General features: G+C 36.5%; 1 protein-coding gene across 1 annotated transcript; it reads right to left on the bottom strand.

The window, feature by feature from the left end:
- Positions 1-30: 30 nt before the first annotated feature.
- On the bottom strand, positions 31-15,836 carry LOC145673546 (uncharacterized). Its single transcript, XM_081743354.1, has 5 exons — positions 15,705-15,836; positions 8,379-8,578; positions 5,241-5,406; positions 2,662-2,801; positions 31-366 (listed from the first exon to the last, which is right to left on the bottom strand). Exons 1-5 carry the CDS (start codon positions 15,784-15,786, stop codon positions 31-33), a joined length of 924 nt encoding a protein of 307 aa, XP_081599480.1. The 5' UTR covers positions 15,787-15,836.
- Between the last annotated feature and the right edge of the window lie 539 nt (positions 15,837-16,375).

Here is a 16,375-nt window from a genome sequence, read left to right as displayed (position 1 = left end):
ATGATTAACGGAAAACAACCTTTCCCGCCATTACACCTTTGATATTTCAGAGATAAGCGTGTTCACTGAAGGAAAATTCTTGTCGCAGTCATTTTCAATTTTGTACATATGTTTCTGCACAAATGTCCACACCTGTTCCGATTCCTTCGGATATTCTGCATCCAGTACTTGAAACGTCTTGAATGTGCTATCGATTGCTTTCAGTGGAGTTTCAACTCTGTAGAGATTATCCTCAATACTCACGTAGAAGGCTTGAGGTTCATCTATTTTTGAAGCGACAACGACGGGCATGGGCTGCACACTACATCCAAAGCGCTGCATCTTTAGATGATGCCTTTCTAACTCTGTTTGAAGATCGGACGCTTCCTGTAAGTCATGTACACAGAATTATTATCACGTTACACACCTATTAACACGTTATCAAATTCCAAAAACTACAAATACACGTATAATTAAAATGAGCTTGTATTTTAAACACGAGGTGCACCAATAATATATATAGCAATGCAATTAAACTGCTACCAACTGTTTTCAGGCATTCTTCTATACTAGAAATGTAATGTAATGAGGTCATAATTGACGCGAGTCACTTCTACGCGATATGAAATGTCTTGAAAACTAATATAGGTTAATATGACAGTATTTCGAATGTATTATTATACCCCTTGAGTTGTACATTTTTAATACCGTTCATTGTGTTTGTATTATCCGATGCAATTAAGAAAAGTTCTGGAAAAATTAAGTAAAGTTCCTTAGAGGAATCTACCCTTTAGTATAAGGTTTGAGAATAATCACAAAGAAAACAATCTGAATTATTGCACTTATAAACTTGACAGTAGTTACGTGAATAGATAACTGCGACATCAATAAAATTGTCCTAAGCTTACACTTAATGGTTTACATTTACAGTAATAAATATTTCAATTAAATGTGGCAAACTTGGAATCACATCCAGACATAAAGTAAGCACGGATATTTTAAAGATAAATTTAGATCCTGTACGTCAATGACCGCAATTCTTGACGTTACAAATCTCCAGGAAGAAGAAAGAAAAACCTTTGCGGAAATTTGAAAAGCAAGGATGCTACAATATCAATGAATTAGTTTTTAAAATAATGATCGCGAAAAGGTTGGTGCCGTTCCCCTACGTGCTGTTTAGTATTTTTATAAGATTGATATTACACACATATCATTACCTCGAGTATAAACACTTCTTACTTATTTATGCCATAAAATGAAGAAAGGAGTGCTATCATAGTTCCAATATTTGAAGGGTTGAATGAAGAACATTTTTAAAGGCACTGGGAAAAAGCTGTTTTGAGCCAAGTAAACATTTTATCCATGACCATAAACATATTTAACCTCTACTTATGTTTTAGAAAGTTTACATAGCATTCACCGAAAGTTTTACAGCATTTTTACGTTTACTATTGTTATTGGAATATAGGGTTTCATCACGGGAACTTCATAAGGCATAAACCTACAGTGGAACCGAAAATACGAATAACATCCTAAAATCCCCTCCCCCTTCCTCCCGGGAAATCGAACGCAGTCGCCCAACAAAGGAGATAAGTGTACTAGCAACGAAGGAGTAACTTTTAGGTCGGCCTTAAGTTCGTCACGTTTGAGGGATGTCGTCCCTCGGAGAGCACACAATCCGAGAGAGGGGAAGAAAGAAAGGAATGGATGGGGAAGGAAGCGGTCTGGGACCTGTGTGTTAGGTACCATCCCGGCATTTTTAGCATCGTTCACTGTGTTTATATTATCCGACGCGATTAAAAAACAAAAAAAACTCACTCAACCCAGGAAAAAACACTCAGGATGATTGGCCTGAAAAAGCTGTTACACTTCTTTGATCGAGTGATCCCACCGGGAATCGAACCCAGAACCGCTCGCACCAAAGGCGAGGGCGTTAGCGACTAATAAATATTGTGTTTTCCTATTTTATGCATATTCCTTTCTATCTACACAACTTAGGTTCACGATATCTTCGTAAGATACAAATCGCGTCACATACACCGATATATGCTTTACTAATTGCATGAAGAAGAGTCATGTATATTGCAAAATATGGTTGATAGCTCACTCCACCAAGGGCGTGCTGTCCCGAGGGGGCCTTTTCTTAAACAAACTTTTTTGTTTCCATGTACCACCAATATGATCCTCTTGATATGGTATGGTAATCATATCAATTGAGTGCACATCAAAGATGGAGCGGGTCAGTGGCTATGGATCACGTGGGGATAATTTTGAGTATACTTTAGTGGATCTTGGGTTACATTTCCATGTTCCACTGTTACGTATGACTACCCTAACCCAACAGTAACAACTGACTCATTGTAGTCCTCAATATAAAAAATTCCACTTTGATCCACTCTCGACATATTCGGTCAGTAGGTCGAAGTAGATCAGTAGATCATGGTGACACGTGGTGAGTCAGAGTGGATCGTGGTTTGATGAAAATGGTGTTTGCTTACACAATATTTTTGTTTGAGCATAGCAGTTTTTCCAGAAAAGCTGATTTTTTTTTTTTTTGTTTGTTTGTTCGATAAGGTTTCGTGCAATGTTCTCCATTCTCCAATCACTAATTAAATGTTAATGACATATTTCGTGGTAATCAAGTGTAGATATTAATACATTATATTACATAATGGTACATACTCTGACATGAAAAAGGAATCCTTGCTGTGCCTCGTATTTGGAAGGTTTCCATAATCCACCTCCGTCTTTCCTTTTGATACACGTGGTCACAGATGGGAAATATCTTCCAAGAAGTATTAATATTACGACTGTTCTGGCATCTGGAAAAGAATGAAATATCAAGAACATTTGTAGGTAATTAATTTACGCTTATACAGCGAGGTCCGGAAGTGGGCGTACCTCTAATTGGTATTTTCTGACGGTTTTTGGTTTTACCTACATTTGTTTGGTAACACTGCTTGGCATTGTCTGGTAACATTCCTTTGCATTGTCTGGCAACATTGCTGTCCATTTGTTTTCTGCTTGGTAACAGTTATCAGATCAGTTCCTGGCCGCTGGATTGGAAGAGGTTGTGCATCCAGCTCTTTGCCAGGCCTCCAAGAAGTCCCGATCTGACGATATCAGACAATGCTCCCTGGGCTTTCATGAAGCAACACGTAAGAAACACTCGATATCACACAACGCAGGAATTACGAGCAGCTGTGGAACACGCCTTCACCCTCGTTGACTCCGGAGTATCTCCGCAAAACATCTGCCAGAACTTTGTGCAGAATTCAGTTGTGTTATGACATGGATGGTGATCATACCTTTGTTTACGACTCTTACGACTTCAAGGTAGCTGTGTACAGACATTCTACCATAACTAACACTATACTGTTGAAACTAAAGGGGGGTACGCCCACTTTTGGACCACTTTATACTAATTTATTTGAATGTAAGTGCTAACTTTCTTACTGCATTCATTCTCATACCTGCAGAGGTTTTCTCTGTGATACGCAATGAATACTGTATATTACTTTAAGTCAATAATCAAAGAAAAAAGGAAATTACATTTTGTAAGCAATGGACAGCAGTCTGAAAAAAACACACACAAAAAGTATCATCTTTTGTAACTACACCCAGATTCGGCAAAGGGATAATGCGATGTTTCTTATATGCAAATATTGGGTCCAAATAATGGTGAAAACTAATCTTAATACGATACTTATCTATCGCCTATAAGTACGTGTATAAAAGCTGTACATGAAGTATATTATTTCAAGAACCAAAGGTTAAAGTCAACGTATGTATTTCTCTTTGGGAAGTTGCAACAGATACGGATAAAAAGAGATAAATTGAACAGCTTAATGAATCAAAATAGGCAATTAACAACAAGTTAAAGACTACACGCTGCGGAAAAGCTCTTTCGTCACAAATTCTAAACATTAGTTTCATTCATTGCTACAAAAGGGATTTCATATCTGCTTATTAACCCTACTGAATCTATCTTCTTCATATACTGTTATTCAAGTAAATACTGATTTCAGGGATGTAAACTGGTCACTGAAGTCAGTATTTCAGACTCTTTGGGAGATTAAACGAAAAATGTTCAATTACTACACAGCAGTTGAAATATTTCTCGTGATCTGAGCTCAATAATGAAACAAAAGAATAACAGAGCTTTTTTAAGTGCTCGATATGTTGTCGATTTACAATTATCATTTATTTTTCTTCTAGATTTTGATTTATTCTGCTCGGACTTACGACTAAAAGGAGACAAGGGAAAATTGCCGGAGCAGCTGTAATTGATCTTTTCTTTGCTTACGGGAGTAGGCTGAACAGTGTTGCGTTTTAATAATTATAGTGAACAATACTTAATGAAATAATAAACAATGTGTACACCATTTCTCCACAGTCACAACTTACTTCCATGCACTTCGATAAATTTTATTATAATTAGCAATTTTTAAAAAAGGGGGCAGGAAGGACTCGTAAACCTTATTCGCCTTCTGTGCAGATGGTATGGTAAAAATCAATATTGGATAATGAAAGTGTAAGTGTAAAGGCTAATATGGAACAGAGAAACAAAAGAGAACTTCTTCAGAAGGGAATTTGGAGGGGAGGGGATGAGAGTACAATGCTGTGACACTTAAAATGCGTCTTGATTTGTATATTTGAACAAACTTTTCTTATTAGATTACGCAATTTCTAGTTTCTTACTCCGATTATTCAAAGTATTCAAATGTTCTCGGAGGGAGTGATCGCCCCTCCCTTTAATCCGTCCGTGGTGTCATTCGTTTGGCTTTTCGCTACTAATTCAAAATGCTTTCCGAAACAAGTTGTCTTCTTGTGACAGCAGGGGGTGGAAGAAACAAACAAACCGTGAAAGGAAGAAAGAAGTGGTTTTGGGCTCTTCCAGTCCAGACCATTCTAACCACTGAGAAGTGAGAATCACAACGTGATTTTTCTGGTAAGAGCGTCCTTTTTAAAGCAGCTAACAAGCAAACAGATGGTCAGCCCTCTTCCCTCTGCAGCATACTTTTTATTCTCTGTTGCCAAACTTACTGAAGAATATATTGCAATTAATCTAACGAATGTAACGTAAATTGGAGACCGTGGTTGGATTTATATGGGTCTTGTCTATTTGTATTAAAAATTTCAAGTCATTACCTACAATACTTTGTTAGAAATTACCATATTAAAATTTACATGTTTTCAAATGGGAAGTTAGAAACATAAGCGAAGAGGTAGAAGATCCCCTTAATAAGAAAAATAATTACCTTCCCTGATGTTCTCCTGCAGCAAAAGTTCTACTAATGTGGCTCCGTCATTTGTTGTTTGTTTGGTCGTGGTAAGTATATGCTGAATCTTCTTTAAGTCTGCACTCCACGTTGAAAAAAATGTTATATCTTTCCCAGGATATAACTGGCCAAAATCAATGTCGATCTGAAAAGTAAAAGAAATTGTTGTCACATATACCTAACGCTGTTTGATGATATAATGTTCTATGCTTTCTTCTCTTTATACAAAAGTTTGGTAGTATAGTTTTCTTTGAAGTTCATTAAATAATCTTTGTTTCAACAGAGCGTTTTTAATCAAGTTATGAACATCAATGGCATTCACCCCACTATAGTATCCATTTTCAGAAAATACTATGTCTGATTGAAAAAGAAATCCCAAAGTAGGCATGTAAAAAACAATTACTTAGAGTGGAACTGATAAAATACACGCAAATATAAAACAAACTTCCAAGCGCTTTCGCATTTATGGAGTCGTCATACAGGGACGCAAAGACGAAAGTGGAATAAGAAATAGAGAAAGACACAAGGACCGCACCTATACCAACAGTGATTTCTCCACAAGGTTCTCTACTTTCTCGTATGAGTACTTGACAGCAGTCACGTGATCACATGACCACCATAGCACCTAGCAGAAATATGGCAAAATGAAATGAAATCTTTGAGTTTTATGTCTCACGGTTATGCCGGTTAGGCTAAAAGAGACGGTAATGATGAGAGATGAATGAAATGGTGGAATGAAGAAAGTGGGAGAACCCGAGAAAACCCACGAGCACGGTGTTTGTCCACCACAAAGTCCACACGGCGGGAGCAGGGTTTGAACCCGGGACCCCAAGCACCGGAGGTGAACGCTCTACCACTGAGTCACCGCGCCCCCCCAGAAATACGGCGTAACTCGTCTTACTCTGTATCTTTCTTCTTCCACTTTCGTCTTTCTCTTCCTGCCTAACAAAGCCATAAAAGGTGAAAGCTCTTACAAGCTTTTTTTTCTTTCTTAAATCTTTGCGCGCATGTACTGCACGTGTATTTTATCTAATTTCTGGTAACTGGTTGGTTTTTAATTACACAAAAACGTGTCTTTAACGTAAGCTTACATAATTCTGAACCTTCTGCCGCTGATGCTGGTATATTTGTAAATTAAAATAAACTATTAAATGTTTTCATAGGAACATTATCAACAAGAGTGAGGATGTGGGGCTGATCGGGGAGCGGGCTGGTTAGCGTAGAGGTTAATTTATTGGCATTGTACGTCGAAGACAAAAGATCTATTTTCGGCCCACTCGCACTTTTTCACTCTGATTTTTCATTATTTCTGAATCTATACAGGATTTGGTGTACTGAAAATCCGGTTGATTTTCTCAGAATTACTAAACGTTCTACCTGCTACAAGATGCACCATCTCGTCCATCAGCTTACTCACAGGAAAAAATTAGAACCGAAAAACTCCGAAACATAGTGCAAGACAGGGTACAACTTCATACACCGAAAAACACTTATAAACTCTCTCGCCTCATGCTAGGTGCTTTTTTTGCAAAGAAAAACTGCCGTGTTCGCAATTTATATATAGCATCAGCATAAGACCCTTATGTTCATGATTTTTTTTAACTCATTAAATTTTGTTACGCGTTTTTTTTTTTTTTTTTTTTTTTCATTTTCCTTTAAGTACAGTTCGTTCTGTGATACGGAATTACACTTCCATAAAATAATATAAAGGTAATATATTTCTCAGAGGATTGACCCTCTGAAACAATCTGGTATCTATCAAGTCGAATGCAGTTAAGGACAGAGATATACCTTGGTGAAACAGAGATATATTTATTAAGACTAGAAGAACCTGTTAGAGAATCAAATCAAACCGTCATTTCGGGACTTTCGCTACATTTAGGGCTCTCAATATGATATTCGTACTCGTAAGTTCTTTTATCTCTTTCATTTACCAAACTTACAATTAAGTTTACATTTACATTTTTCTGCTATCTTTAAATACATGTAAAACTGCTGCACTGTGCGCTATAATTTAAGTATTAAATTGCAAACATTATTACATGGATAATTATTATATTTTTAAACATTGTCTCTTTTACGGATTTTTTTCTTCCTGGAATCATCTGAAATGGATTACAATTTAACGTTTCGTTCAGAATATTAATTTACTGCCGTTGAAGAAAGTATGTGCATTCGATTTCTTGGTTTAAGTTTAGCGTCTCGTTCAGTAGCGAGGCTATATGAGACGTGAACCTACAGCTTAATGTCGGATCGGAACATGAGCTTCCGCCGGGAATCAAACCCGGGTCTATCGCGCCAAAGGCGCGTCACTAACCACACAAGCACTGAAGACCTCGTATGTGCACTCGAGTTTGAAGAAACTAGGAGGGTAACAAATAAATCATTAGTTTCCTTGTTTTGTTCTGAGTTAGTAATAGTATGACTGGGTTTGGAAAAAGCTTGCTAATATTTTTTACGAGTGAATTAAACGTACAAAATTGTTTTCATTTTTTTCTTTCTTTTGCGAAGCATCAACTTTTACACTTACACATTGACACGGACTAATCCTTACAAAATGCAAGTACCATAAGTAACTGAACGCAAAAGACAAATTTTAAAACATTAAAGTGTAATAATTAAAATTACATCTTCCTGACAGTTTCGGTATATTCCTGACACCATCTTCAGAGAGGGAATAGAATGGGAAAATAGTGGTAGCCTTTTCTCATTCTATTCCTCTATTTGAGGATGGTGTCAGAAGTACATTGAAACTGTTACCAAGATATTTTAATTTGGGTTAATTTGAGTTTAACGTCCCGTTCAGCAGCGAGGCTATATGAGAAGTGGACCTACTGATTAACGAGGAATCCGAACCTCATGAGCTCCCGCCGGGAATCGAACCCCGGTCTCCCACGCCAAAGGCGCGTATATTTTAATTTGGGCACTGTAAGGTGTTTATATTTACAAGTAAAACAGTTTGCTGAAAAAAATAGTGAGTATTATACCCAACACTTTCTCTACCGATTAAAATCGTAATACGGTTGACAATACACCTATGAATACGGTATTACAGGTACAATGATAACAAAGTACGATTATATTTGAGAAAAATAATAAGATATCAGTTATTTCTACCTCGCTATCACTAAAGGTACTGCCTTCTGAGCTGTGTGACAGGAAAGACACAGGGGATGAAGAAGTAGGAGATTTCATCTTCTGTTCCTTGTACAATTTATATTTTGATATAAATTTCATTCGTGGTCCAACTTTAGGAATTAATTCCTTTATTGCATCTACAGTTAAATTTTCGAATGCCTCATCATAGATTTCTTCCTCTGAAATAATAACAAATATTTGTTCAATAAAATACACACATTGCACAAAGCTCCTATTTAACGAACAATATAAAGATTATGTCGGAATCTAAGGTACACGATGCTGGGTGAACATAAATTTTGAGCTCCTTTCGGGAATCGAATCCGTCACTCCTCACACCACAAGCGCTAGGCAAAACAAACTGGATGTGAAGAAGCTCTAAGGAAATAAATAAATATGAATAAAACTTCCCTGAAATAAGAAAAAAATGAATCCTGCAACTCTTCATTCTTTCAATTTAATTTTATAAAACGACATGATAAAATTAGGCAGATTATACAAATATGTTCAACTTTTTGTCACGTCTTAGCTATGTTCTTCAATGTCATTCAAACCGGTTAGCATCTTAAAATATAGGTCCTGAGCGACATCTTTCCCATATTCCTATCTTTCAGTTGTGGGTCAGCTTCTTTAAGCCAAATGGCTCTTAAAAAAAAAAAAAAAAAAAAAAAAAAAAAAAAAAAAAAAAAAAAAAAAAAAAAACTATTCGGAAATACAGCTTAGTTATTGCATGTACAAAAAGTATTTATCCTACTTGGAAGTTGGGATACAAATAACTGAAGGTCTGTCCTGAAGAGGCAAAGTAGAACTAAGGAGGTACTGTTCTGTGCCTTTTCTCTTGATATTATTTCTTCATTTGTTTGGTCTTTCGGAAAATCTTACTTTTGATGACTTCAATATGTGAATGGAATGAAGGATCTGTCAATGCTAATGAGGAAAGCATAATTACTATTGCAAAAATATCTTTAATTGAGTAAACAGGAATGAAGTATAAACATCTAGCTTCATCTACCACAGTTATGCCCTGTATGTTGATGGAGAAGAATCAACAAAGAAACAGCTGCTAAATTAAGAAAACCAAAGACAGGTCTTTTGTAATGGAACACCAAATCTTGGGAGTTACAGTTATTGTGATCTCAGAAATAAGCTGAGAAGAGGTAGAATATGCTTTAAAGAAAATGAAGACAGGGAAAGCAACTACAAGCTAAAACATGGGTGCTTAGGACCAGAAGTTGTCCTACCGCATACTATGGGATCTAATGAAAACAGTTTACAGACAAGAGAAAAATGCCAAGTCAGTGGGGAGAGAGAGAGAGAGAGAGAGAGAGAGTAGTACTGTATCTATATACAAAGAGAAGGAAGATGTACAAAATTGTGAAAATTACCGAGGAATCAAGCTGATGCCACATACAATAAACACTTGGACGATGAAGATTTAGAAAGAAAAACAGCAGTTGAATCCATGCTACAGATGAGTACAACTGATACAATCAGTGGCGTCATTAGCTCTTAAATATTAAGGGGGGGGGGGACACATGATATATCTCACATGTGCAAGTTATTTTCTAATTACATATTATGATTTGGTTTAATTTTATCGAAATAAATTAATGATATACCGTAACTCATGCAGTGCAAATAATAATAAAAAAAAATAAAATACTGGCCAGCTGGTAACTTTATACACGACACAGAAAATTACGGGGGGGCATGTCCCCGTCACGCTAACGACGCCCGTAGATGCAATCTTATTAAAGCAAACAATGGAAAAGCGTCAGGGAAAGCAATAAGGATGCAGTATTTACTGAATGGGCAAAGACGTAAGAAAGAGTACCAAGTCAGGAAGTTTGGAGGTATATGAAAGGAAAATAGAACTCCAGTAAAATACAAGAAGATTGTTCAAGATCCGTATACAAGAGCTAGTGTCCCGGTAAGAAGCAGTGTAGAAATAATACATCTTACTGCATTTAGAGTTGGACTGCACTATGGTTCGGAAGTGAGATCTCTATCTGGTAGCCCAAAACGCAACAGCCCAATACGAGCATAACCTAACCGTAACTACCCTACGCCAGAGGTCACAAAACTATCTGGATATGTAAATCCCTCAATAATGAATAGGCACGAAACGAATATAATTAAAACGTAACTAACTCAAGGAAGCAGTCACAAAACTAGCTGTGTGTATTTTTGATTATTATCTATCAGAGTTGGTTGGTGTGATGGTTTAAATTTTTAAAAAATCCAATTGGTTTAAGCCAAAAATATAAAATAAATGGTTCACAGCCAGAGTGAACACAAATTATTAGCATCTTTATTCACTTCTAAGCAATTTAAATTAGGACGCTGTACTTCGGATGCAGTGAACTACTTGAATTAAAGTAATCTTCTGTAATCTGTATAATCTTTTGAAATTGTCCATTTATATAAATTATGAAATGAAATATAAATATTTAGTTTAACGTGCCACGTTTATACACCGAAGCTAAGAGAGACGGTGATGATGAGTAATGACTGAAATGGTGGAATGGAGAAAGTAGGAGGAAATGGGAGAACCCCGAAAAACCTACGCACACGGTGTTGTCCGACAGACGGCCCACTGGCGCGAGCTGGGATCGAACGAGGGACCCCACGCACCAGAGGTGAACGCTCTACCACTGAGCCACCGTGTCCCCTTATTTCAATTTTAAGTCTGTAAAGTGATTTCACTTATGCAGTTGTCCTGAAGTGACGGAAAATATGCACAAGTATGCAAATCGGTTAAACATATTTCTATCACATGTCCTAAGGTTTAGTCTATAAACTCATCGCCTTCCTAATCAAGGGATCCCGAGTTCAAGTCCAGGTGAAGAACAATTTCTCTTGGATGTAAACCGAGTAGTGATTCAGGTCCAACCTTAAACTGTATTTCCCGTCCTTCATAACCTCACTGTTGAATAAGTATATATGGACCAGACATTTTCATTAATATGTAATCTCAACAAATAAAGTTTAAAGTGGAATAACGATGACCCCTACTATTTTTTTTTTTTAAAAAAAGGAATAAAGTAATTTGAGGGTACTGGTGCTATTGAGCTCGATTTCAACCCCTTTAGAAAAAACAAAAATGAAATCTCTAAGTTTTACGTCCCACGGTTATGCCGGTTAGGCTAAAGGAGACGGTGATGATGAGAGATGACTGAAATGGTGGAATGAAGAGTAGGAGGAAACGGGAGAACCCCGAGAAAACCCACGAGCACGGTGTTTGTCCACCACAAAGTCCACACGGCGCGAGCTGGGATCGAACCAGGGACCCCAAGCACCGGAGGTGAACGCTTTAGAAAAAAACAGTAACCCGGTCAAACTCGAAGGCAAATGTCAACTAGCTCTGTTTTCCTCGCAATCGATGACTTCCAATTCCAACATATGCAGCAGCTGTGCGTGTTACTGGACTAGCCTTCGGCTAGCTGGAGGTCTCGCACCTTATAAACCCACAAGTATGCCAAATGTCATCCGCAGATGTTCAGGAAAAGTCTAAGCATTTTGAGATGTAGAAGATATGATATTAAATAACTGTGAGTTTTCAGTTTTCTAAAATAAACAATATATAAATAAATAAAAATAAAAAAATTAAAAAATCCCTCTATAACTAGATATTATGTTTGGTCAATAACTTGCATATCGCTATCAAAAGCTTGCAAGCATACCGAATTTCAAACTTTTGTTCCAATTTCAATTACCTAAAACATGAGATTTTATGTCCAAAACAAACATACATTTAAATAGCACCGGAAATCTTTCTTTTTATTTTAGAATTACCCTAAAAACTAAAAATATTTACTTTTGATATTTTTTGTGAGTTACTTCCAGAAGGCTACAAACATGGCAAACTGCATCACTCTAACCTTCGGGCTACATCATTTAACTTAATAATTTTGGGCTGTAGAAGGTATCTCCATATAAATAACAAAGGAAGATTTTTCACTTTCCCAAACAACCTCACTGAACTAGGAAATGTATAGTTTTAGTGATTTACTTAGTTAATTTTATGAAAACCCTACATGAATACCGAATGTAAAGTTTTTACTCAAATACAATTTCCTAAGACTTTTTTTTTTAAAGTACACCGAAATAAGATGGGATTTTTACTCATTCTTCCTTTTCACCTACTAAAAAGAAAAAAAAATCCTGTATATTTTTCTCTGAAGGCTATATGTATGCCAAGTTTCAACTTCACACGTCAACCGCCAGTTCCATTGTTTTGTCAGTTAATGGCACGATGAAAAGTTTGAAACTTCCGGCTTTTATCCTAACTTAACGTACGCTCTAATGCAACGTGTGAACCAGATAATTGCTAAGGAGAAGTTCTAGAACACAGGTTCCCCATATAGATTAGCAAGGTTGGTTCCTTTCTGTACCAAAATTTAAATTTTATTTCACAGAATATTGCTAGCGAGCGTCAGCAAGTGAAAGCGGGTTAGAAGACCGCAGGATACGTTGTTTTCTGTTTTTATTACAGCTAAATGGGAAGTGGGACATGTGTTCTAGAACCTTGTAATTTCTATGACGTTTATATTTTCTTCTCGCTTATTACAAAGCTAAGGCATTACTGCCGCATCGCCGGACCAGTATTAAAATCGAAAAAAAGTACCAAAATGTACTGTATACGGTTATATTTCGTTGGACTACATTAACTTACATTAGATTACCTCGCATTAGGATAAGGGCATAAAAAACTACAGTGCAAAAAACACAAACCAACTTGTGCTAGGTGGCCACTAAGTGCACGAATGATATCTAACCGAGCCAAGGTAGGGTGGAGCTAGCGGACCAGCGCGGTAGTGTGCCCGAAAGGAGCAGGCGCGTCAGCGACGATGTGTACACGCGTAAGCGAGGGTACTGAAAACATCTGGTTTCCGCAATCATATACATTTCAATAGCAATTGCCATACTAATAATGCTTTACTTGCAAAAACAGAAGTCACACCTTCAAAATCGTGAACAAGAGTTTCTTGGGGTTTTCTTTCCTTAAACAAGTACTCAGCTAAATAGCCCTCTAAATAGTTTTCCTTCTTCCCTGACGCTGTAAAATAATACGCTCCCTTTCCTTTCTGTATTTTCAATTCATTTCCACATTTTCCACACACCGTCAACCTTTTCAGTATACTGGTCTTTCACAAAATTTCAACAACTGTCGCTCGTTATTTTTGAACAGTTCTATGTACGTAACACACGACATGTGACAGCCTTGACATACACGAGCTATTTTCATACTCCTCTTCGCGCCACTACATCATAACAACTATATCTCTCCGCGAAATGGTCCATCCACCTCCACATACAGTGTCGCTTACAACATCAAAAATAACCAATTTCTTCATTTTTACTATTCCCCTTACATGACTTTCACTCATTCTTGATAAACAAACAAACAAACAAAAAAAAAAAAAAAAAAAAATTCCAACTGACCCGGCAAATTTTCTAAAACTGTTCCGGTGATACACCAGTTAACCCCAAAGCTAAATAAGCTCCCTTTCGTGGGAACAATCACATACAAAATCATTATGAATACTTGACTAATTTCAGTAAACTGTGAGATCAACTAAGCTTATATATTAGTTTCATTAGATCATGGTCCCTTGTACGAAGGTACTGAATGGTTAAACTTAGGTCAAGCTTCAGTACTGCTGAATGGGCTGACTGGTAAATAATTTATGAACTACTGGTACATCATTTGAGGAATTAGTTGATCTCTGACCGAGTCTGATCGGGTTAGATCACTTCTTGAGGTCAAAACCGAGCACTCAATCCAATCAGCGCCCCACCTTTACTTAGTTTTAAATAGGGACTTTGTTTACTCCACTTTAATTTAACCTAAATATATTTAAAAAAATGAACTGGTTCAAACAAAATATCGGATTTAAAAAGAAAATGGTTTCTGCAAAACCTGTTATTTATGTGCTTTGAAGTTTGACATCACCATCATGAATTAAATTAAAAGTGCAAAGGTGGTGTCACTTAGTGTAACACAAAGAGAAAGGCCTTCTGTAATAATTTGAAAGCGACAGAAGCACACTTAAAAAGCATTAAATCATAACCTATCGTGTTTTCTTTTTGCTACAAATACCTAAACTAGCCTATCTAACCATACTTTCACTCGCTGTCGCTTGTTCAGCATTAATTAGTAAAAATTAAGGGTGAATTATTATTAAAATTCTTGATCCCATCTGTACTGTTTGTAGAAATTAATAAGGGCACAAAGTATAACAATTAAGGGGTCCAAAGTTGGACGTCCGTTTTCAGCAAAATTTTGAAACTTGCACGGAAGATACGTATAATTTGATCGTTTGTGTGCTTGATAATATATAAAGATAATACAACAACACTCTCTCTATTTGTTATATATAATTGGTTATAAACATGGGACTACTAAGCGAGCGAAGAGAACTACCTCGCGCAAGGCAACCGAATAGTTGCATTGTGGGAAAGTAACGAGCATTCATAATATCAATATTGCGGGTAATATACCGAATCGCTGTACGGGATGTGAACTGACAGTGTTGAATTTCGTGAAGCTCCCGTCGAAGGGTACTTCTATTATAGATCCTAACGTAACCTAACCTAACCTACACTTTCTCCCAACTCGCGAAATTGAAAAATTATACATTTTAATAGCTTTTACGCAATTTTGGTAGAAAAGTATCGGACGTCCAACTACGGAATAAATGCCCAATTAAGTAAAACTCAACGTAGAATAATCAACATAGGATCACTATGATCCTCAAGCATCGAATCGTTCTGCAAAAGCTTAAGCCTCTTCCAAATAGTACGAACTCTCACATTAATAATAACCTTTCTCTCAACTTTTCACACAAACATCTTACAAGAAGTCTTAAATCATTATTACACCTTATATAATTTCATCTGTACATTTTCGGGCTTACGTTTAGATTTGCCCCTCCAGTTTCCAACCTACGAAAATGCAGTTAAAACCTTAAAAATTGTTAGGTTAGGTTAGTTTAGGTTACCTGGTAAGACTTTAGTTAGACTAGAACACTGACTGAAACAGGTTCTAATATCGTTATTCCGAGTAAAAACGGGCTAGAAACTCTAAACTTACCCTCAATTGCGTGAACACATCGTGTCTCTATTTTAAAGTATTTTGATTTGGTGATAATAAAAATAATATTTTGGAAGCGTCATAAATGCTTAATAATACACTATTTCGTACAAGGGAATTTTGTTGCTTGTGCGCAATACAATTCAAATAAACATTTAGAAATACATATCTTCAATTTACATATTGAAACTTACTGACTATCCACTTACCTTGAAATTTCATTATTAGGGTTTCTAAACCCCAGTCTTTTAACATAGTTTCGTAATTCATATTAACTATAGAATCTATCATGGCGGCTACATGACAACTCGTAAAAGGCGGGATTTCGCATAGTTGCCATAACAAGAGTTTTATATTGTGATAGCCATTCTAACCATAATGCTATTGCTATTTTAGCAATACTAAATAATCTGGTTATATAAACAATATGCATGATATTATTAACCATACTAATATTAGCAATATTTTTTTCTTACCACAGCCATACCAAAAAAATAGGTGTTGTATAAATAACAAATCAGTATTTATACATCAACTATACTATAGTCAATATTAATTTACCAATTAGCAATACTCATCAACAATGCTTTTATTGTCAATTCAGCTATACCATTTTTTAGAGTGAGTCACAAATTGTCGCAATCGTTTCTACATCGTTTGTACAGAAATGTGCATGCAAAATTTTCGTTTGTACATAATTAGGGGCGCCGCCAGGGCGAAAACAAAGTGGGGGGCTTTCTAAGTGATAGCCCAATCACCATGTTCAATTCAATTACAAATTGTCGCAATCGTTTGTACATCGTTTGTACAGAAATATGTAGGCAAAATTTTCGTTTGTACACAATTAGGGGCGACCTCAGAACGAAAACAAAGGGGGAGG

The sequence above is a fragment of the Thermobia domestica genome, chromosome 16 (assembly GCF_964235325.1).
Source record: "Thermobia domestica chromosome 16, izTheDome1.hap1.1, whole genome shotgun sequence".
Taxonomy (NCBI): domain Eukaryota; kingdom Metazoa; phylum Arthropoda; class Insecta; order Zygentoma; family Lepismatidae; genus Thermobia; species Thermobia domestica.
This window is presented reverse-complemented; position numbering and strand designations above follow the sequence as displayed.